The following is a 24,423-nucleotide window of genomic DNA, read 5'->3' on the forward strand; positions in this document are numbered from 1 at the left end:
GCAAACATTTTTAGCGAAAATGGGCATTTTACTTTCATAATCTTCGCTCTATGAATGTGAAGGATGTTTGGTTTGATAGTTTTGACGAAGAATATATCAGGGCTCGACAGAAATATAATAATATGGTTGCTATGATGGTTGCTATGGACGCCGAAACCAGCAGCTCGCCTGCCGTTTAAATCATGGCTATAAAACCCATGGACCTATTAAAGAAGATAAAACCATTGTCTTTGCTGATTATGTCAATTTATGTAACCGTGTAATGATTTAAAAAAACTTTAAGCAGGTCTGTATCTACCCTGGTAAAAATTATGTACGCCTCTTACTGATGTCCACAACCACTTTATTCTCTCAACAAAGTTACGGAACACTGTGAAAACTGCAGTAAAATAAAACACATTTCACATACTTTATTTTCACAGATTGGTTTCTAATACATGGGTACATAAGTCTCAATATTGAGAAGAATTACTGTGTACGCCTGCTTAGCCAGTAGTGGACAATCCTCTATCGTCTCTTTCTGTTATTATATTTCTGTCGAGACCTGGAATATTCTTCGTCATTACTATCAAACCAAACATCCTCCACATTCACAGAGCGAAGATTATGAAAGTAAAATGAACATTTCTCGCTAAAAATGTTTATATAAACACTTTTAATGGCGTAACTATTCTAAAATATCATATTTTCCAACCAGAATAAAAAGTATGCCCGCCATTTTCACAGAAAAATATCCTAAAAACGATCCTACAGGAAAGATGCTCAGAGAGTCTACTAGAGCCGTAGTCGGGTTAATACAGGAGTGAATGGGCTGCTGGACCACCCGCTCTGAACGTCAAACATCGACGGAGATGGCATTACATTGTAGTGAATTGAACCCCCTCTCCGTCTGCAGACGACGCTCAAGGGTACCTTTCCCGTCAGCGAAAGACACTAAAGTGCCTTTGCCAGTTGGTATTTGATGTTCTCAGAGTGAGACTGTGTTGGTATAACAGCAACATACAAACAAGATGACTGTGGTCACACCAGCACCGATGCACAAGGAAGTCTCAGATCAACTTCTGCGTGAGAACCACAGCATTGTCTGACACTTTCTATAGTTCCCTTTCTACGGAAGAGGATTAGGGCCACACATGTAAAAAAAAATTTAGTTCTGACTTTATTCTCAGAATTCTGACATTAATCTCAGAATTCTGAGAAAAAAGTCAGAATTCTGACTTTAAAGTCAGAACTACGGTATCTGTAAGGACCAACCTCCGTGGGAGAGACACTTTGCTTTATGCAGTAGGAGGAAACCTATGGAAAGCCGGTAAAAGTGCAAAACCGCACGGATTCCGTGCGGTTTGGCAAGAATTCTGTACGGTTTTGAATGTCTAATAGCCGCGGCTATTAGTCATTCACTCCGGCTATTAGTTATTCACTCCGGCTATTAGTTATTCACTCCGGCTATTAGGTATGCAGAAAGAGCCCTCCCTCTTCTTTGCTTGACCACTAAGTTTGAAGGCTGTCTAACCAATCAGTGATGAGAAATACCAGACTAAAGTAACGCATTGTCGAGACTAGAGCTGCAGTGCCTCCATGTTTCGCCGTAACATAAAGCTGTGTTGTCTTTACTAGTTTCACTACAATGTAATGACCACCACTAGCTAGTGGAAAATACATTTGTGTTTAGTACAGTGATATATTTGTATATGTTAGGCTATATATTGAGATGGCAGTGTGCGAAATACCCGTCAATATTCGGGGATGCCCTCATCCCCAGATTGTTCTCGATATGCAGTAGCCAGCTAGGCCATAACATTACAATATTTCATGGATGCAAGCAAGCCAAGACAATCAATCTATATCTATAGCCTACATGACAACACACACACACACGCACACACACACACACACACACACAGACACACACGCACACACGTTAAACACACCGGTAAAGCAATAGGAGCCTGCATTGGCTAAAGTTGTTGGGATGCACGTTATTTTATAACAGGGAGGGCTCACCAAGTCCAGTATTCAGAATTCAAAGCATTTATTCCCAAATACGTTCTATTTTTTTGACAAGCGGAGCCGACAGTCCTGTGCAAGTATGCAAATTAGCCATGTGCGCCAAACAGAAGATAGACGCAATGTATAGAACTGATTGTTGTGCATTGTTGTGGATATGTAGGCTGGTTAGTTGTGGTTGTTTGTGGTCTTATTGAAACAGCTTTGCCTTGGAGTTGGAGAAGTTGGAGTGATTGTGTGAATGTGCGAGAGAGAGCGCACCTGCCGTGGGGATGTTGGGCTTGTTGTGGGCTTATATGTGATCGACAATGATGTATCCGTCTGATCGTATTAGCTGTAGATCGGTCATACTGCAGGCTCTCATTTGCAAATGCACTGATTGTGTGCCCGTCTCCGATATGCTATATACCTGGCATTTATTCAGTTCATGTTCTTCTGAGTGCGCAAGAACGGTGCCAATTATTGTCGTGTTTGCATTGTAATGCACAACTTTGCCCCTCCCTGTTATAAAATAACGTGCATCCCAACAACTTTAGCCAATGCAGGCTCCTATTGCTTTACCAGTGTGTTTAAAGTGTGTGCGTGTGTGTGTGCGTGTGTGTGTGTGTGTGTGTGTTGTCATGTAGGCTATAGATATAGATAGATTGTCTTGGCTTGCTTGCATCCATGAAATATTGTAATGTTATGGCCTAGCTGGCTACTGCATATCGAGAACAATCTGGGGATGAGGGCATCCCCGAATATTGACGGGTATTTCGCACACTGCCATCTCAATATATAGCCTAACATATACAAATATATCACTGTACTAAACACAAATGTATTTTCCACTAGCTAGTGGTGGTCATTACATTGTAGTGAAACTAGTAAAGACAACACAGCTTTATGTTACGGCGAAACATGGAGGCACTGCAGCTCTAGTCTCGACAATGCGTTACTTTAGTCTGGTATTTCTCATCACTGATTGGTTAGACAGCCTTCAAACTTAGTGGTCAAGCAAAGAAGAGGGAGGGCTCTTTCTGCATACCTAATAGCCGGAGTGAATAACTAATAGCCGGAGTGAATAACTAATAGCCGCGGCTATTAGTCATTCAAAACCGTACGGAATCCGTACGGAAACCGTACGGAATTCTTGCCAAACCGCACGGAATCTGTGCGGTTTTGCACTTTTACCGCGCCATTCTTGGCTTTCCATAGGTTTCCTCCTACTGCATAAAGCAAAGTGTCTCTCCCACGGAGGTTGGTCCTTTCAGATACCCGTAGTTCTGACTTTAAAGTCAGAATTCTGACTTTTTTCTCAGAATTCTGAGATTAATGTCAGAATTCTGACTTTTTTCTCAGAATTCTGAGATTAATGTCAGAATTCTGACTTTAATCCCAGAATTCTGAGTAAAAAGTCAGAATTCTGAGATTAATGTCAGAATTCTGACTTTTTATCTCAGAATTCTGAGATTAATGTCAGAATTCTGACTTTAATCTCAGAATTCTGAGAATAAAGTCAGAATTCTGACTTTTTTCTCAGAATTCTGAGAATAAAGTCAGAACTTAATTTTTTTTTACATGTGTGGCCCTAATCCTCTTCCGTACCTTTCCCTCATACAGTCAGTCAGTGTGTCAGTAACTCTGTCTGTCTGTCTGTCAGTTTGTCTGTCAGCTCTCTCTATCTAAAGACAATAGCACGCAGGATAAGATTATTTTATAATTAATACATTATGCAACAACAATAATTATTATTATGAGTGTAATGATAATAATCGTGATCATATGTCTCCTTCTTTTGTTATAATTATTATTATCAGACAGAAAAGTATGAATAATGATCAGATTTCTGGAACCATGCCCATAGGATCTGACTCAACACAGACCCATACAACTTTATAGGCTATGGTTTTGTCTTTACCACTCTTTTTAGCAGCAGCAAACTAGTAAGAACTGTATTGAGAAAATACAAAAAATCGAAATATATAATAGTCTCTACATTTTAGATCCTATTTACATTATGGGAAGGCTTCCCAAAATATTGCGTTTGAAAGTCTCTCCCTGGGGGCCTTCCCTCGTTTGCCCCCCCTGACTGCACGTCACTGGTTTCTGACGCGCAGGCAGAAATCCGTAGCTTCAATTGAAAAAATTGAAACAGGAAGTGGTCTATGTGTCGAGTACTTCTCTGTCTGGTGTGATGTGCTAAGAGAAGGATAGCATTTGATATTTTTGCTTTCTCCCATACTATACAAAGGATGGCGTGGGCACATCTATTGCTATTGACTGGTAAGTACATTAATTGATTTTAAATGTTTTATTCAATCAAATGAGCAAAGGATCACAAATAAACCCTTTTAACGGTTGTAGTTGCATGGACTAGGCCTACTGAAGGCTTTAACATCTATGAGAAACCAGTGACGACCTTTCAAGAGGATAACGATGTACTTTTTGGACAAACCGAGGCTCAGTCCAAAGATGGGTAATGGGAACCCTTTTTTGCCATCCTTAGTGCGATAGCGTTTTAAGTGTTTAGATTTATTGTTATTCATGATGTTACTTCAATTTTAGAGTCCTGATTCCCTCTCCAAACTCCAGAGTGGTATTTGATTGCACTTTGAATAAAGGAGATGAGGGCAAATGTGCCAAACTTACAGGTGAAATAAATAACATCACAATACATTTCTAGCAATTATTAAATATGTTATACACTCAATTTACCTTGGTCTTTTTACAAATGCGCTTAATTTACAGGTTTCACTGAAGTAGAAGGAACTAAGCCAGTTGTTTCAGTAACAAACCTCATGACTGCCGATAACCAGAAGACAATGGTAATATGTGTTTAAATCAAATATGTGTTATATTACAACTGACTTGTGTAAATTAAGTATTTTTCTTCCAATTCTAAAGCTAGTAAATCATTCAATATTAACATCCCATTTAAATGCAGCCTGACATATGTTTATTTGACATGTTTGAAAAGTGATGTTAAACCAGACAACTCTCAACTCAAAACCGCAGTTTCCTCTCATGCTAAATTTGGTGCACTTCAAAATGCTTCCTGAATGTTCATGTCCACGCAGCAGCATTTCACACAGACATAAACTGTAACAGTTTTTACAAAAATCTGTCTGTATGGCTCTTCCTCAATGCAGCCATTGCTGCATGAAATGAATAGGCGATTTGTACTAAATTGTTTGGTATCATTTGGAATAACTCCAACTTTGAAGCCTTAATAAAAGTATAGTAAGCTGTACTTATTAATTAATATTCGGTTTCGAATTCTAATTTAGATAGTTATCAAAAAAAATGTATTTAGAAAGGAGTCAGCTGAGGTGGTTCGGGCATCTTCCTTGGGAGGTGTTTCAGGCACGTCCAGTGGGGAGGAGACCTCAGGGAAGACCCAGGACTAGGTGGAGAGAATATGTCTCAACACTGGCCTGGGAACGCCTCGGGATCCCCCCGTCAGAGTTGGTCAATGTGGCCCGGGAAAGGGAAGTCTGGGGCCCCCTGCTTGAGCTGCTCCCCCCGCGACCCGACCCCAGATAAGCGGACGAAAATGAGATGATGAGATGAGATAAAAAAAATTAGGATCATTTATTAAGTGTTAATTTATGATTTAAAAAGTATTTGTAGCATGTATGTAATGCTTTTAGTGCTGTCAAGCGATTCAAATATTTAATGTCATAGTTAACTGACGATTAATCGCGAGTAATCCAAAAAAAATGTCTATGCTAAATATCCCTTGATTTCTTTGTCCCATTAATTGTTCTAATTTAAATGCTTTTATCAACATGGAGAAGTGCATCGGCTTGCCTTGTGCAAATGTTTTTTTATTGATAACAACATTGGCATATACTGATCAAAACAGGACGATACAAAAAAAAAGCCTATCGTGCAATTAAACGATGAACATACAAACATGCTGCCTTGAACATAGCAGTCAGGCTACTGCTTCTTTGTTTTGAGCCAAAAAAAAAAAATAATAATAATAATAAATTGCGTTAATCGCGCGATAAAAAGATTAACGCCGTTAAAATTGGTTTGCGTTAACGTCGTTAATAACGCGTTTAACTGACAGCACTAAATGCTTTATAACATAATAATGCTGAAGTGCGTGTTAGTTCAGGTAATTAATAAGCTTTTATAAGTTATTTGTGGAACTCATCTAAAGTGAGGACCAGGGCCCCGTTTCCCGATAACGATGGATCCACGCTCGTACGATCATTCTCACGATGGATCTTGCGATCCATCGTCAATTTCTTTGGAGCGTTTCCCGAAACTCCTCTTAACGTGAACGCGCATTTGCTGCACTCACGACGTCGTAGGATTGTAACTGTCTACTGACTGCTGAAATGGGCTCCGTAGGAGGGGGAGACGCAGGAATGTCGCAGGAAAATTGTGTTAAAAAGGGTTAAAATATATCCCCATCAAGGACAACAGCAGAGTAGCCTACGAAAAAAATAGACTGCAATTATATGAATGCTAAAGACATTAAAACACAATTGATTAGGCTTAAACCGACATATATCAGTCCTAATCCTGAATGCACTGTGCGTTTCACGGCATTTTCCCCCCTTAAATAATTCCTCTTCACACCTGTGAATAACCCGGGAGACGTCCATGATGAGGAATACAACGAAGCCCACCGTCTGGCCCGGTGCATCGTTGAGCGCACGATCGGGAGGTGGAAGTTGCGCTTTAGATGCCTTCACAAGTCAGGCGGAGGGCTCCAGTTTTCTCCGGCCAAGTCATGCGCCGTGATATGTGTGACGGCTATGTTGCACAACATTGCAGCTAAGGCTGGGGTGGCATTGCTTGAACCGGAGGACGTTGAGGACGATGACGATGAGGAAGATCGGTGTGAGGACGGCCTCCCTCATAACTACGCGGCTGGTTTTCATGCGCGTCGAATAGTGATTGAGACTTTTTTTTAACCCCCTCCACCCTCCCTCATGTCACTAAACATTCCCGTCAACGTGACCAATCCCCACCATATCCCAGCCTTTTGCCTGCTCCTTTGCTTGTTTTTTTATAATTAGGGGTCCAAGCCAACAGGTTGGATCCCTATTGTTTTTGTAAGGATTTTTCTTATTATTATTCTTACCTCCTTAAAAGTGGGCCCACACCCCAAACCGTAAATGGTGCCGACACGCGAATTGCATGACTAGATCCAGATCTCTTCGGACTACGCAGACGACAAAATCCAGACACGCCGAACACTAGGTGGCGCTATACCAAGGGAAAACGCGTTTGGGGCTATAACTCCCACACCGAACCTCCCACATGCAAAAACTTGTACCCACATATTCACTGGAGTCTGCTGCATCTTTTGGCATAGGCCACGCCCATTTGCGTCTATAATTATTTTTCGCAAAATCGCGAAAACCGCAAAACTGTATTTTCGCTACTCCTCCCGCATTTCTTGACCAATCAACACCAAACTTTGCACACGACATCTTAAGACGCACACGAAAATAAATACTCAAACTCTTTTTTGATCCAACCTTCGACGACGAAACGGTAGCGTTTTGAATATTTGTTTATTAGCTATGTTTTACGTCGAAACGCAAAAATTAACAAAATAGCAAAATTAGACATCGGATCATGTCCAACTTTTAGACGCATGTCGGTGATACCCTTAAGGTCGTTCGATAAAAAAATCGGAAAATCTCGCCATAAGGGGGCGCAATAAACGAGGAAATTGTATATCTTCTAATTGGCCTAAGGAATGTTCTTCAAACTCGAGGGAAACCATCAAGGGGCAATCCCGAGTCTATATAGAAAATATGGCCAAGAATTATTAATGTGGGCTGGAGTTATTTGGAAAAGGAAAATTGTCTTCGGAAATTTCGCCACAAGGCGGTGCCAAAAAACGACGACATTGTATGTCTCCTAATTTGCCAATGGAATGTTCTGAAAACGCGTTTTGGGCTATAACTCCCACACCGAACCTCCCACAGTCAAAACCTTTATATCCACAGATTCACTGGAGTCAGCTGCAACTTTTGGCACACGCCGTGCCCATTTGTTTTGAACACATGCTTCGCGTTGTGCCGGCGAAATGCACACTTCTTGGACCCCTGCATAACTGCTTGCAGTTCTAGTTAGGGGTCCAAGCCAACAGGTTGGATCCCTATTGTTTTTGTAAGGATTTTTCTTATACTTCCTTCCGTAGAAGTGGTACCACAGCCCAAACCGTTAATGGTGCACACAAGCCAATTACATGACTAGATCCAGGTCCGTGAGGTGACGGCAGACGACAAAATCCAGACATGCCGGCCACTAGGTGGCGCTATAACAAGAAAATCACGTTTGGGGCTATAACTCCCACACCGAACCTCCCACAGTCCAAAACGTTATACCTACAGATGCACTGGAGTCTGCCGCATCTTTTGGCCTAGGCCACGCCCATTTGCGTCTATGAATATTTTTCGCTAAATCGCGAAAACCGCAAAACAGTTTTTTCGCTACTCCTCCCACATTTCTTGACCAATTGACACACAACTTTGCACACGACATCTTCAGACGCACACGCAAAGGAATCGTCGGACAGTTTTTTGATCCGACCTTCGACGACGAAACGGTAGAGTTTTGAATATTTGTTTATTAGCTAAATTAGACGTGAAAAATCAAAAATCCAAAGAAATCCAGAATTATATATCGGATCGAGTCCAAATTTTACAGACATGTCGGTGCTAACCTTAATGACGTTCGAAAAAAAAATCGGAAAATTTCGCCATTAGGGGGCGCAATAAACGAGGAAATTGTATATCTTCTACAAAATTTCGCTGTGAAAACGCAACACTGACTTCTCGCTACTCCTACCACAGTCAAATCCTTTGTATCCACAGGTTCAGGGTAGCGTTCAGGGTAGCGTTTTGAACACATGCTTCGCGTTGTGCCGGCGAAACGCACATTTCTTGTTAGGGGTCCAAGCCAACAGGTTGGATCCCTATTGTTTTTGTAAGGATTTTTAGGGGTCCAAGCCAACAGGTTGGATCCCTATTGTTTTTGTACGGATTATTATTCCTATTATTAGGGGTCCAAGCCAACAGGTTGGATCCCTATTGTTTTTGTAAGGATTATTAGGGGTCCAAGCCAACAGGTTGGAACCCTATTGTTTTTGTAGGGATTATTATTCTTACCCCCCTGAAAGTGGTACTACAGCCCAAACCGTAAATGGTGCCGACACGCGAATTGCATGACTAGATCCAGATCTGTTCGGACTCAGCAGACGACAAAATCCAGACACGCCGGTCACTAGGTGGCGCTATACCCAGGAATACGCGTTTGGGGCTTTAACTCCCACACCGAACCTCCCACAGTCAAAAACTTGTACGCACATATTCACTGGAGTCTGCTGCATCTTTTGGCATAGGCCACGCCCATTTGCGTCTATAATTTTTTTTCGCAAAATCGCGAAAACCGCAAAACTGTTTTTTCGCTACTCCTCCCACATTTCTTGACCAATCAACACCAAACTTTGCACACAACATCTTCAGACGCACACGCAAAGAAATCGTAGAACAGTTTTTTGATCCGACCTTCGACGACGAAACGGTAGCGTTTTGAATATTTGTTTATTAGCTACGTTTTATGTCGAATAGCAAAAAATTTAAGAAATACCAAAACTCGACATCGGGTCAAGTCCAGATTTTAGACACATGTCGGTGCTAACCTTAATGGCGTTCAATAAAAACTTCGGAATATTTCGCCATTAGGGGGCGCAATAAACGAGGAAATTGTATATCTTCTAATTGGCCAAAGGAATGTTCTTCAAACTCGAGGGAAACCATCAAGGGGCAATCCCGAGTCTATATAGAAAATATGGCCAAGAATTATTAATGTGGGCGGGAGTTATTTGGAAAAGGAAAATTGTCTTCGGAAATTTCGCCACAAGGCGGCGCCAAAAAACTAAGACATTGTATGTCTCTTAATTTGCCAATGGAATGTTCTGAAAACGCGTTTTGGGCTATAACTCCCACACCGAACCTCCCACAGTCAAAACCTTTATATCCACAGATTCACTGGAGTCAGCTGCATCTTTTGGCACACGCCGTGCCCATTTGTTTTGAACACATGCTTCGCGTTGTGCCGGCGAAATGCACACTTCTTGGACCCCTGCATAACTGCTTGCAGTTCTAGTTATTATACTGCCTCCCCCTAGAAGTTGTACCACAGCCCAAACCGTAAATGGTGCCGACATGCCAATTGCATGACTAGATCCAGGTCCGGCACCGCTACTCAGATAACAAAATCCAGACACGCCGGTCACTAGGTGGCGCTATACCAAGGAATACGCGTTTGGGGCTATAACTCCCACACCGAAACTCCCACAGTCAAAAACCTGTACCCACATATCCACTGGAGTCTGCTGCATCTTTTGGCCTAGGCCACGCCCATTTGCGTCTATGAATATTTTTCGCTAAATCGCGAAAACCGCAAAACTGTATTTTCGCTACTCCTCGCACATTTCTTGACCGATCGACACGAAACTTTGCACACGGTATCTTCAGACGCACACGCAAAGAAATCATAGACAGTTTTTTGATCCGACCTTCGAAGACAAAACGGTAGAGTTTTGAATATTGGTATATTAGCTAAATTAGACGTGGAAAATAAAAAATCCCAGAAAATCCAAAAGTAGACATCGGATCGAGTCCAAATTGCACACACATGTCGGTGCTAACCTTAATGTCGTTCCATAAAAATTTCGGAAAATTTCGCCATTAGGGGGCGCAATAAACGAGGAAATTGTATATCTTCTACAAAATTTCGCCGCGAAAACGCTACACTGACTTCTCGCTACTCCTACCACAGTCAAATCCTTTGTATCCACAGGTTCAGGGTAGCGTTTTGTACACATGCTTCGCGTTGTGCCGGCGAAATGCACATTTCTTGTCGCGTTGTGCCGGCGAAATGCACACTTCTTGGACCCCTGCATAACTGCTTGCAGTTCTAGTTATTCTACCTCCCCCTGAAAGTGGAACCACAGCCCAAACCGTAAATGGTGCACACGCGCCAATTACATGACTAGATCCAGAATCGGCACCGCTACTCAGAAAACAAAATCCAGACACGCCGGTCCCTAGGTGGCGCTATACCAAGGAATACGCGTTTGGGGCTATAACTCCCACACCGAACCTCCCAGAGTCCAAAAACTTGTACACACAGATGCACTGGAGTCTGCTGCAGCTTTTGGCCTAGGCCACGCCCATTTGCGTCTATGAATATTTTTCGCTAAATCGCGAAAACCGCAAAACTGTATTTTCGCTACTCCTCCCACATTTCTTGACCAATCAACACCAAACTTTGCCCACGGCATCGTCAGACGCACACGCAAAGAAATTATAGACAGTTTTTTGATCCGACCTTCGACGACAAAACGGTAGAGTTTTGAATATTTGTTTATTAGCTAAATTAGATGTGGAAAATTAAAAATCCAAAAAAAATCCAAAATTAGACATTGGATCGAGTCCAAATTCTACACACATGTCGGTGCTAACCTTAATGATGTTCGATAAAAATGACGGAAAATTTCGCCATTAGGGGGCGCAATAAACAAGGACATTGTATATCTTCTACAAAATTTCGCCGCGAAAACGCTACACTGACTTCTCGCTACTCCTACCACAGTCAAATCCTTTGTATCCACAGGTTCAGGGTAGCGTTTTGAACACATGCTTCGCATTGTGCCGGCGAAATGCACATTTCTTGTCGCGTTGTGCCGGCGAAATGCACACTTCTTGTTATTATTCTTACCCCCCTAAAAGTGGGCCCACACCCCAAACCGTAAATGGTGCCGACACGCAAATTGCATGACTAGATCCAGATCTCTTCGGACTACGCAGACGACAAAATCCATACACGCCGGTCACTAGGTGGCGCTATACCAAGGGAAAACGCGTTTGGGGCTATAACTCCCACACCGAACCTCCCACAGTCAAAAACTTGTACCCACATATCCACTGGAGTCTGCTGCATCTTTTGGCATAGGCCACGCCCATTTGCGTCTATAATTTTTTTTCGCAAAATCGCGAAAACCGCAAAACTGCCTTTTCCCTACTCCTCCCACATTTCTTGACCAATTTACACAAAACTTTGCACACGACATCTTCAGACGCACACGAAAAGAAAACCCCGCAAAACTTTTTGATCCGACCTTCGACGACGAAACGGTAGCATTTTTAATATTTGTTTATTAGCTACGTTTTAAGTCGAAAATCAAAAATCCAGAAAAAATAAAGAATTAGACATCGGATCGAGTCCAAATTTTACAAACATGTCGGTGCTACCCTTAATGGCGTTAAAAAAAAAAATCGGAATATTTCGCCATTAGGGGGCGCAATAAACGAGGAAATTGTATATCTTCTACAAAATTTCGCCGCGAAAACGCTACACTGACTTCTCGCTACTCCTACCACAGTCAAATCCTTTGTATCCACAGGTTCAGGGTAGCGTTTTGAACACATGCTTCGCGTTGTGCCGGCGAAATGCACATTTCTTGTCGCGTTGTGCCGGCGAAATGCACACTTCTTGGACCCCTGCATAACTGCTTGCAGTTCTAGTTCTTATTATTATTCCCCCCTAGAAGTGGGCCCACAGCCCAAACCGTAAATGGTGCCGACACGCCAATTGCATGACTAGATCCAGGTCCCTGAGTTCTAGGCAGACGACAAAATCCAGACACGCCGGCCACTAGGTGGCGCTATACCAAGGAAAGACGCGTTTGGGGCTATAACTCCCACACCGAACCTCCCACATTCAAAAACTTGTACCCACATATCCACTGGAGTCTGCTGCATCTTTTGGCATAGGCCACGCCCATTTGCGTCTATGAATATTTTTCGCAAAATCGCGAAAACCGCAAAACTGTTTTTTCGCTACTCCTCCCACATTTCTTGACCAATCAACACCAAACTTTGCACACAACATCTTCAGACGCACACGCAAAGAAATCCTCGGAGACTTTTTTGATCCGACCTTCGACGACGAAACGGTAGCGTTTTGAATATTGGTTTATTAGCTAAATTAGACGTGAAAAATCCAAAATCCAGAAAAAATCCAAAACTACACATCGGATCGAGTCCAAATGTTACACAGATGTTGGTGCTAACCATAAAGACGTTCGATAAAAAATTTGAAAAATTTCGCCATTAGGGGGCGCAATAAACGAGGAAATTGTATATCTTCTAATTGGCCTAAGGAATGTTGTTCAAACTCGAGGGAAACCATCAAGGGGCAATCTCGAGTCTATATAGAAAATATGGCCAAGAATTATTAATGTGGGCGGGAGTTATTTGGCAAAGGAAAATTGTCTTCGGAAATTTCGCCACAAGGCGGCGCCAAAAAACTAAGACATTGTATGTCTCTTAATTTGCCAATGGAATGTTCTGAAAACGCGTTTTGGGCTATAACTCCCACACCGAACCTCCCAGAGTCCAAAACCTTGTACACACAGATGCACTGGAGTCTGCTGCATCTTTTGGCCTAGGCCACGCCCATTTGCGTCTATGAATATTTTTCGCTAAATCGCGAAAACCGCAAAACAGTTTTTTCCCTACTCCTCCCACATTTCTCGCCCAATCAACACCAAACTTTGCACACGACATCTTCAGACACACACGAAAAGGAATCGTATACAGTTTTTTGATCCGACCTTCGACGACGAAACGGTAGCGTTTTGAATATTGGTTTATGAGCTAAATTAGACGTGGAAAATCAAAAATCCAAAGAAATCCAAAATTAGACATCGGAACGAGTCCAAATTGTACACACATGTTGTAGATAACCTTATTGTCGTACGATAAAAAAATCGGAAAATTTCGCCATTAGGGGGCGCAATAAACGAGGAAATTGTATTTCTTCTACAAAATCTCGCCGCGAAAACGCTACACTGACTTCTCGCTACTCCTACCACAGTCAAATCCTTTGTATCCACAGGTTCAGGGTAGCGTTTTCAACACATGCTTCGCGTTGTGCCGGCGAAATGCACATTTCTTGTCGCGTTGTGCCGGCGAAATGCACACTTCTTGGACCCCTGCATAACTGCTTGCAGTTCTAGTTCCTATTATTCTTACCTCCCTAAAAGTGGGACCACAGCCCAAACCGTAAATGGTGCCGACACGCGAATTACATGACTAGATCCAGATCTCTTCGGACTACGCAGACGACAAAATCCAGACAAGCCGAACACTAGGTGGCGCTATTCCAAGGGAAAATGCGTTTGGGGCTATAACTCCCACACCGAAACTCCCACAGTCAAAAACTTGTACCCACATATTCACTGAAGTCTGCTGCATCTTTTGGCATAGGCCACGCCCATTTGCGTCCATAATTATTTTTCGCAAGATCGCGAAAACCGCAAAACTGCCTTTTCCCTACTCCTCCCACATTTCCTGACCAATCGATACCAAACTTTGCACACGACATCTTCAGATGCACACGAAAATAAATCATGAAACACTTTTTTTATCCGACCATCGATGACGAAACGGTAGCGTTTTGAATATTTGTCGCTTAGCTAAGTTTTAAGTCGAAAATCTAAAATCCAGAAAAAAAAAGAGATTAGACATCGGATCGAGTCCAAATCTTAGACACATGTTAGCGGTACCCTTACTGACGTTCAAAAAGAAAATCGGAATATTTCGCTATTAGGGGGCGCAATAAACGAGGAAATTGTATATCATCTAATTGGCCAAAGGAATGTTCTTCAAACTCAAGGGAAACCATCAAGGGGTAATCCCGAGTATATATAGATAATATGGCCAAGAATTATTAATGTGGGCGGGAGTTATTTGGAAAAGGAAAATTGTCTTTGGAAAATTTCGCCACAAGAGGGCGCAAATAAACGACGAAATAATACATCTCCTAATTGGCCAATGGAATGTTCTGAAAACGCGTTTTGGGCTATAACTCCCACACCGAACCTCCCACAGTCAAAACCTTTACATCCACAGATTCACTGGAGTCAGCTGCATCTTTTGGCATACGCCGTTTCTCAATTTCGAACACATGCTTCGCGTTGTGCCGGCGAAATGCACACTTCTTGGACCCCTGCATAACTGCTTGCAGTTCTAGTTTTTTTTATTTCTTTATTTTTAATTTTTTTTCATTTATTTTATTTCGTTATTTTTTTTTTTTTTTTATTTGTTTAATTTAATTTTTTTTTTTACATTATTTTATGCTACGTTTTATGAGTAGCCTATGTCAGTCTGCACAAATCCCCCCACTTTCTCTCACACATTTTGAGTGCCCTGCCTGCGCAAACATTTTCTGGACTGTCCCGTTTTATTTTGGCCATTTTAACATCTTTATTAATAAATTAATTAATAATCTTTATTAATTACCAAACTAAGAACATAAAGGCGCAATGCGTTTTAATAAAACGCATCCAATATACGGAATGTCCGATGGTGACGCCACTGAGGCTATAGCTGACGATGCTCTTAGCGTCCTACGAGTACCTACGAGCACCCCTGGAGTACTCGTTAGCTACGAGCGTTTTCAAGACGTTCGTTCCCTACGATGCTTTCGGGAAACGCGGTGAAAACTCTACGATGCCCTTTCGACGCACTTCACGATCCACTAACGACGCTTTCGGGAAACGGGGCCCAGGCCTCATTGCTGCAATGGTTAATTCCAGCCATTAAATGCCATTTATAATGCCTATAAATACTTAAATTATTCTTTCTTACTACCAGATTTGATCAATCCAGCCTTTCCATGTTATTTATAGATGCCGTAATATAAGGCAATGATACCGTACTGATATTATTGTCTTTAACGTTTGCTTGCCAAGCACCACTTTTCCCAGGTATTTATTTTGGTAAAATCCCCTTTGCGCCGAGGGTAAGAGGAGACAATTGAATTCAGACACTTGCATTGAATAATACTTATCTTCCATTGATAGGTCTGTCAACAGCAGAGAAAGATGGACAATTTTATTGAATACTTTAACGCCAACTGCAGTCTTCAGTCTGCATTCGGCAAAACTGAGGTGTTGTACCCGGCTACCCTGGGTAGGTGGTGAATCCTTAATGAACATCATAGCATTGCAAAGTATTCAATTCATCCATTCATTTTAAAAGTCAAATTATGAATATCCCTCTGTAAAAATACGTCAAGTGGTCGAGCAACTCGATAAAATCAAAGGCAGCATCAACAGAAACAACAACAATAACAACAACAACAACAACAACAACAACAACAACAACAACGATGACGATGACGAAGAGGGTATGTAATAATGCAATCAACACCAATTAATGGTTAATGACTTAAAGATGATCAGTGTATGTATGTTTGTGTGTGTGTGTGTGTCTGTGTGTGTGTTTGTGTGCGTCTGTTTGTGTGTGTTTTGCAGTTCCTGGTACAGAGATTGGATTTGTACTGGATGGTTCTGGTAGTATATCAGGACCCGATTTTGCAATAGCAAAACAATTTATTTGTGATGTGATGTCCAATGTATGGAAGAAATGCTATAACGTAAGTAATATCAACAACTGTTGATTCTACATGGATGAATCTTTGATAGACACCACAAAAACAACAACTGCGGTTAAAGTTAGGGTTGTGTAGTGAGTTGTATGTGAGTATGTTTAAAGTAGTGTTAATCCCATGAAAACAAGAACTTTGTCACCATAGAATGAGCCCTTTATATCTAGATAGGGAGCTGGTCTTCTTCCAGGGAGCCAGACTGCACCTCCATGTTTCTACAGTATCCTGGACCAGAGAAACACAGTGAACAGAGACACATATTTTATTTTAATGACCATAATTGCTATCTAACATGTAGGCTATGAACTATCTTACAGGTTAGGGCAAAGCTGAAGTCCATGTAGCTTCAGAAGCTTGCAGGCCTTGATTGACACATAGGCCCCTTGCTCTTCACTGGAATATGTTGAGAGGAATTTAATGTGTGGAAATCTATCCATCAAATAATTAACAATAATCATCCTCAATTGCAATTAAATGACAGTATTGTGTATTCACAGTGTGACTTCACCTTGGTTCAATATGGATTGAGTGTCAGGTCTGAACTATCACTAAATGATAGCAAGGAGAACGGTCAAAAAGCTCTTGAGAAGGTGAAGAACATCGAACAAATCGGTAATCTTACAGTAACCGCTTCAGCAATACAGTACTTATTGTAAGTATAATCAAAAAGAAATGGGGTGAATACATAGATTAGTATATTGTTTTTTACAAAAGGATTGACTAGTGGACCTAATGGCTGTTAATTTATATTTATTTTCTTTCTTTCTAAGAGATCATAGCTTTGCTTCCGCCAATGGATCGAACCCAGCAGCCAAGAAGATGATGATTGTGGTGTCAGATGGAGAAATCACTGAATTTGATAGAAAAAACCTTATCCCTGCGCTGGAAATGCTTAAGAAAATGGATGTCACCAGATTTGCTATTGGTGTAAGTAATATCTTAGGAATTTGCTAATTGAATAATGGTCATGCTCAATGATCAAATAATCAAGATCATCCAATTGATCAAACATTTAATCAAATATATATATTTCTACATACAATACAGGTGGGAGAAATTAGACATAAACCTATGGCAATAAAGGAAATGAAAGATATTGCTGGAGATCTGAAAAATGTCAACTTTGTGGATAACTACAATGCGCTGACATCAATCCTTGCCCAACTCGAAAATAATCTCTTAAGTAGCATTGAAGGTGGGTTTAATACATTTTGCATACTTTTTTTTTTTTTTTTTTTCAATTTATCACTTTTCAAATCACTTGGCTAGTCCTTTAGAATGACTGCAGCTTTGAAGCGTTAATAAAGCAGAAGTATAGAGTGAATTCCTCATTTATCCTCATATAGTATTTTTCATACATGACTTCTCGTTGGTAAGCTATTCGTGATATGTTATAAATGATCAAATAAGATAGTTTGATAATGGTTAATATGATCATTATGGGGCGCAAGTTAAAGGTGCAGAGTGTAGAATTGTAGTGGAATGGTATGGCAGTAATGGAGTATAATACTAAAGAGTATGTTTTAATTAGTGTATATTCCCATGAAAATAGGGTAATAATTGTGTTCATTGCCTTAGAATGAGCCATTTATTTCTCCATGGGGATTGAGTCTCTTTCCACTGAATCGCCATGTTTTTACAGTAGCTTAGAATGGACAAATGATTCTGAGACTTTGAAATAAAATGTGAACCCCAGTAGCTTCAGTTCAAACACTATGAGCTTAAAAAAAAAAAATGGGCTTAGAGTTCTAATAAGGAGGTGTTATCCAAATTGCTACGACTCATTTTTGAACGTCGTTGTATAGGAGCAAGCGATTTAATGAATTACACAATGTGGCATTATACTATAACTGTCATTGCAACAATCATTGCAGCCGTACAGTGTAATCATTAGTAATAAGTAGTACAAAGCAGTAAGGCATATATAGTCCTCAATTGAGCTCACAAACAATTCTTATCTAATTGTTTAACTCCCTGGACCAAATATGAATAACTACGTTATTAAGTACATATGAAGAGTTATTAACACGTTGTAAATAGTTTGTTAATAATCAATAATCTTAAAGGTTCATAAATTGAATTATCGTAATTGATAACTGATTATGAATTCCTTACTAATGAGTATTCATTTAGAAAAAATGCTTCATAAATACTGAATTTAGTATGAATTCCCAATTTACTATTACTGTATTGATGCTTCAAAGTTTCAGTTATTTTAAGGTACATCGATGAATCATAATTATTATGATTCTGTATTTTGTCCAACAAGGATTAAACGAAGGGGATGGCTTCAAATTCGAACTCTCTGAGGCTGGCTTCAGCAGTCACATAGCACCTGATGTAAGTCCACTGTCACGAGCATGTCGATACACCAGATCCAGAAATGGACCATGTCAAGTGCTCTAGAATGACCTCATATCAGGAGGATGGGTCCCCGACCATCTGCAAGGGATTCATAATCAGTGAGGGAACGCATGTCTGCTTTGCGGGTGGGCTTTTATTAGGAGTCCCTGCTGTTTGGAGCCGTGGGAGCCAACGACTGGAGCGGTGGCGTCATCCTCAGGCCTCCCGGGCAGCCAGTGAGCTTCTTGCAGGCAGAATCCTCAAAACAACGCTTCTCCTATCTAGGTGACGTGGAACCATTGACATGCTGCTAAACATAAGATTGTTGCAATGAAACACTCTAGAGCACTAAAGCAATGTGTAACAAGTGTTTACGTATATGTGTTTGTGCGTGTATGTGTGTGTGTGTGTGTGTGTGTATGTGTGTTCATGTATGTTTGTGTGTGTGTGTGTGTGTGTGTGTATGTGTTTGTGTGTATTTGTGTGTGTTTGTGTGTGTGTGTGTGTGTGTGTGTGTGTGTGTGTGTTTTTTCATGATGCATGTCTGTGTGTGTGAGAGTGTGTCTGTGTGTGTGTTTGTGTTTCCTACAGGCTACAGTGTGCTGTCAGCGACAGTCCCCTCCACCGCTAGAGAAAAACAGTACCTCTATATCTCAGGGGCCCCTCGCTATAATCTGACTGGCGGGGTGCTTGTCTTTGATGCAGCCAATCACAAACAGCGTCAGCTACTCCAGGGGGAACAGGTTGGTCAAAATCGGATAAACCATATCTGTGCTGTAGATGCCATTGTTCACATAGAAAAAGCGTTCACTCATGCTCTTATGTTCCCCCGTAATATCTTTTCTCCACATGTTTAGTTGGGGTCGTACTTTGGGTCAGTGTTGTGTGCTGTGGACATTGATCAAAATGGAGAGACAGACTACCTACTTGTTGGGGCGCCGTTCCACTACCAGAAGGGTGAGGAGGGAAAAGTGTTTCTATACAAGCTGCTGGGAGAGGTGAGCCGATCCGATATCAAATAAGCACCTCAAGTTGTATGTTTTAAATCAGCCTTGCGTGTCGCCAAGAAACCTTAACTTCTTTGTACGAAATGTTTTATTCCCCTCCAACCCCCCTCACCCCTCCCCGCCACCAGGGGGCGTTTCAAAAGGAGGACTTTGAATGGCGAGGCTTGGAGAAGTATGTGTTTTCCAGGTTCGGCTCGGCCATCGCCAGCGTCGGGGACCTAGATGGAAACGGATGTACTGACGTGGCCGTCGGCGCGCCTCTGGAAGAAGATGGCCAATCCGGAGGCTCCGGAAGCATCTACATCTTCAATGGCGTTTCAGACAAGCTACAGCCGCTACATTCACAGGTAGTTCCTCTGAAAAGGTCCTCTGTTTTGGATGCAAAGAGCCAGTAAGAGCCACATGTTACGATTCTAAATCTGTTCCTGCTACAGAGAATTTCCCCTGCGTCCATTGGGATGAAGCTCCGACATTTTGGCCAGTCAGTCAGTGCTTTCTCAAAGCAAGTGGACAGAAAAAGACAGCGCCACATCAGTGTTGGCAGTGAAGGCAACGTCACTGTCCTTGAGTAAGTTGCAGCCCAAAAATAAAACCTGTCCAAAACATCTTACCTTGAGTGTGACTACATCTGAACATGGTGGCCCCAGTCGAACGAAACCCACAACCCTGGCATTGCTACTGCCATACTCTTCTACCAAGTGAGCTTTCTGGATTATGCTAAGCTTCAAATGTCTCTTGGTTATTCCATCAGGACCCTTCCCATACTTAGCATAAAACCCGTACTGGAAGTGTCACCAACAAAAATCCCGTTTTCATGGCGAGAAAAAACAGGCAAGGTCACTTTGGAAATCCAATTCAAACAACGAGACCAGGGAGAAATTGCTGGTATGTTGTAGGCACAGCCAAAACTAATCAATAAGAGGTTTTCTTATCGACTTGACCAGAATGCACTGACTAATTTCTCTCCCAGACACTGAAGAACTTCGAATTTTGTATAACATTTCTTTGGACGTGGATCAAGACAAAAAGCGACTGACATTCGTCAACAATTCAGATAAGGTGGGAGCGTTCGACTGGAAACCATCTGTAGGCCCTCAATATATCAGCCTGACTTTCAGCGTGAGTCACATACCTATAGTTTGTCTCTCAGCAAAAATACAATGGAAATATATGAGCATCTGATACACGGCATTTTAATTTCCCTTTAGGGCTGCAATGATTGCTACGCACCCATTGCAGTACAGCTTAACTTCACTTTGAATACTACTGCCAATCGCAAACCACAAAGAGTTTTGGAATATTGGACTCCCAAGGAGGTTACTCAAAAGGTACCTTGTAAAATAAATAAAGATATAATATCCTAAATAATAGATTTGATAAGGTCTGTTTCAGTGATGATTTATTTGCAGGTGATGATTGCCAATAACTGTGAAGGATCATGTGTTGCAAACATATCCTTGTCGGATTCAAAGCTCAAGTGAGTCCAATAGCATTCACAACATAGCAGAACATATCAAAAATTAATGAAATATCATCCAATATCCCATCAGACATAAAGATCCTGGCCTTGTAACACTTGAGTGAAATGCAGTGGAATGTTCTAATTTCACTGAAAAACTGATCCCTGACTCATATCTCATCCCTGTGCATTAGTCAGGACGTCATTATCATTGGATCATCCAAGAGCAACTCAATATCCTTCAATCTGACCAACCATGGGGATGAAGCATACATGACAAAGCTTGTTCTTGCCTACCCTCATAATCTGCAGTACAGCCATATGACTGTGGTAATATATCATGTCAAAGTGTTTTACCAGGATATATTGCTCATCATCTTTAAGTTTAACTGTGTCTAAATACCACATGTTTCCTTAGAATAATCCGGAATCCACATTAGAGGGGACCAAGTGTGATCATGAACTCAGAACGCCTCTTTCTGAGGTCAGGTGTCGCCTTCTGCATCCGCACTTCAAGAAAGGTGCACAGGTAGGTTGGTGCTAGCACAAAGAGCTTCTCAGCATCAATCAGGGTTAATTGTGTTTTACTCAAACTATTTAAAATGCAGACATTCATTTTTTTTTCTCCCCAAAAGGCCAACTTTGTCATCCATTGGCAAATTGTGGATATGAAGGCAGAGATGCGTGATGGTCAAATCAATGCAAGTCTAACTAGGTGTGTAATACTTTACAATTCAGATCACAACAGATCTTAATCCGAAACCCAATTTCTTTATTATTTCCTTGACATGAAGTTGTTTGTTTATATATTTAGTGCAAACCAAGACAACCAAATATTGGACAGAAAAACATATATTTTTATGATGAAGAATGCTCTGACAGTGCAGCTATCGGGGTAAGTCTATCTATGCAGTGACTTCAGTTATTGTAGTGAGTAGTGAATTGTATTGATTGAATACAATTTTATTATAGGACTGCCAGCCCAAATGTTATACCATTTGAGGACAGACTTAAAGAGGCGGACATCACATTCACATTTAAGGTCAGTTTTCGACCCAACCAGAAAATCATGCTTCTAGAGTTTTGATGCATGGCTACAATTTTGAATGTTTTCTTCTTCCATGTTTTTCTTCTTTTCAGCTTAGTGGTGAGAACAAGTATAATGCAACTTTAACAGTTGACATCAGTTTAACGACGTTTGAACACAACACCAACATGGCTAAACCTACAGTTGAGCCAAGGGTAGGTCAGCAACTACAACATTTGAATGATGTTTCTGTTGTAATAGTGATGGTCTGTATTTTAACAGTTTTCACTTTGAATTGCAGGATCATTGTAAGATAAATAAAAAAGTAAGTATACCTAATGTAGTTATTCAAGATCATTAATAAATGCATCCATATATTTATAATGGTTGGAATACTTGTTTGTTGAATTATGATTGAATAAATACATAATCATTTTTATTTTTTCTCTTTCTAAAGACTCAAGGATATTATGACATCAAGTGCCTCGTGACCGATTTGAAAGATATCAGAGTCCATACGTCAATTAGTGATGTGAAGGTTGGTAGATGTTCTCGTTATAATCAAGACAGATGACAGATTATACAAATTATTCATTTCAAATAGTTGTGTGTATGTAGGCTATGTATGTGTATATATATATATATATATATATATATATATATATATATATATATATATATATATATATATATATATATATATATGTGTGTGTGTGTGTGTGTGTGTGTGAGTGTTTGTATGGTACTTAAGTTCACTTCCTTCCACTTTTCCTCATGGGATGATTAGGGAACATCGAGCAAAATTACTGCCTCTGCAAATGTGACCGTTGATGAGGACTTCGTTCTCATGGGTGTCAACACAACGTCATCAAAGGTACAGGCTCGAACAACACAATTCCTCTTTGCTCTTGGTGGAATACCGTTGTGTTCCACTCCCTAACTCTTCACCTCTCAGGTCCATGTGATGATACTGAAGCAGGAAGTGATCAAATCAGAAGCAGCTATCATTGGGGGTTCTATTGGGGGTTTCTTAGTCCTGGTGCTGTTTGTGGTCCTCCTGTTCAAGGTAAAGAGATATATTGATGCATTAATGAATCAAACTAATCATGTTATTCTCTATTCGTGTTATTGTCTCCTCTTCATTTGATTTCATCTATATTTTTTTTTGCAGTGTGGCTTTTACAAGAAACGTAATCAGTCTACGTAGTTCTGATCAAAAAACAGTTGGAAGTTGGTGGCCCTGTTTGGTTCATGGTTGTTTTCTAAAAATGTTGTATGATTATTATTACTATTATTATTATTATTCTGATTATTATTTTCTTATTAATGGATGCACAATTTTATGATTGACTGATGGAGCTGTAACATATTTTGCATACATATCCATTATAATAAATACAGTTTTCTGCATCTAGTGTGAATATCTGCTCATGGGTTAAATTCTATATTTAATACATATTTAATCTTTGTTTTTCATAAAATTTAGCGACGGAGCTCGCTCTTTAACAAATGTTATTATTAAAAAACCCAGAATTATGATGCTTGCGACCTGGCTTCCACATCCTTGTTCTGCCGGAAAAAAAAATGACGAAGAAGATGACATGCATATGTATTGCCCCAAAATCCTTAGATACTGCTGTATTACCTTATTCAAATCAAATGCAAAAAATAAGAATAAAAACGGTATTATGTGGTTGCAAAGCAAGCCGCTGAGAGTGTCATCTCCCAACCCCTTTAAGGGCCATGAGCGCATTTGAATCTGACGAGTTTATATTTTGACAGCGCCTTTGCAGTCTCCGATGAGACAGATGCATGACCACATAAATTTCAAATAATATGGCCAAATAATATGCCTAATTCACACATGGAATAGCGTTTTCTTCCGCAACTTCAGAAACACTGAGTCCTCAAATAAATGTTGGCAAAGAAAACTTATCACACATATGATACGCGGTAACTGTGTTTCTATTTCTTACCAGTATTGTATGCATTATCGTTATCGACTTGTGTTCGTAGTATGCATGTGTCCCCCCGTTAATATACTTTGCCATGGACTGTATAAGGCGTTACGTGTTTAGTTTGCGAGTGTGTAAACAGATGGA

At 40.7% G+C, this 24,423-nt stretch overlaps 1 protein-coding gene across 1 annotated transcript; it reads left to right on the forward strand.

Moving 5' to 3' along the window:
• Nucleotides 1–4,116: 4,116 nt before the first annotated feature.
• On the forward strand, nt 4,117–23,731 carry LOC132474201 (integrin alpha-E-like). The gene is made up of 31 exons (XM_060074750.1): nt 4,117–4,272; nt 4,354–4,465; nt 4,555–4,640; nt 4,738–4,814; nt 15,899–16,007; nt 16,114–16,224; nt 16,352–16,473; nt 16,983–17,137; nt 17,256–17,412; nt 17,533–17,680; nt 18,755–18,825; nt 18,990–19,113; nt 19,420–19,571; nt 19,686–19,826; nt 19,964–20,182; nt 20,270–20,403; nt 20,587–20,720; nt 20,806–20,954; nt 21,044–21,163; nt 21,245–21,312; nt 21,489–21,624; nt 21,713–21,823; nt 21,930–22,009; nt 22,109–22,189; nt 22,267–22,336; nt 22,435–22,536; nt 22,623–22,646; nt 22,779–22,859; nt 23,109–23,195; nt 23,277–23,387; nt 23,493–23,731. Exons 1-31 carry the CDS (start codon nt 4,242–4,244, stop codon nt 23,526–23,528), a joined length of 3,339 nt encoding a protein of 1,112 aa, XP_059930733.1. The 5' UTR covers nt 4,117–4,241; the 3' UTR covers nt 23,529–23,731.
• Nucleotides 23,732–24,423: the final 692 nt, after the last annotated feature.

The sequence above is a fragment of the Gadus macrocephalus genome, chromosome 16 (assembly GCF_031168955.1).
Source record: "Gadus macrocephalus chromosome 16, ASM3116895v1".
Classification (NCBI taxonomy): Eukaryota; Metazoa; Chordata; class Actinopteri; order Gadiformes; family Gadidae; genus Gadus; species Gadus macrocephalus.

What these genes read in the sequence shown, in the direction of transcription:
- LOC132474201 (XM_060074750.1), top strand. Translation starts at nt 4,242, where the DNA reads ATGGCGTGGGCACATCTATTGCTATTGACTG. An exon ending in ACAACGCTTCTCCTATCTAG is followed by an intron (nt 19,114 to 19,419) that starts GTGACGTGGAAC and finishes TGTTTCCTACAG; the next exon opens with GCTACAGTGTGCTGTCAGCG. An exon ending in TTGTGGTCCTCCTGTTCAAG is followed by an intron (nt 23,388 to 23,492) that starts GTAAAGAGATAT and finishes TTTTTTTTGCAG; the next exon opens with TGTGGCTTTTACAAGAAACG.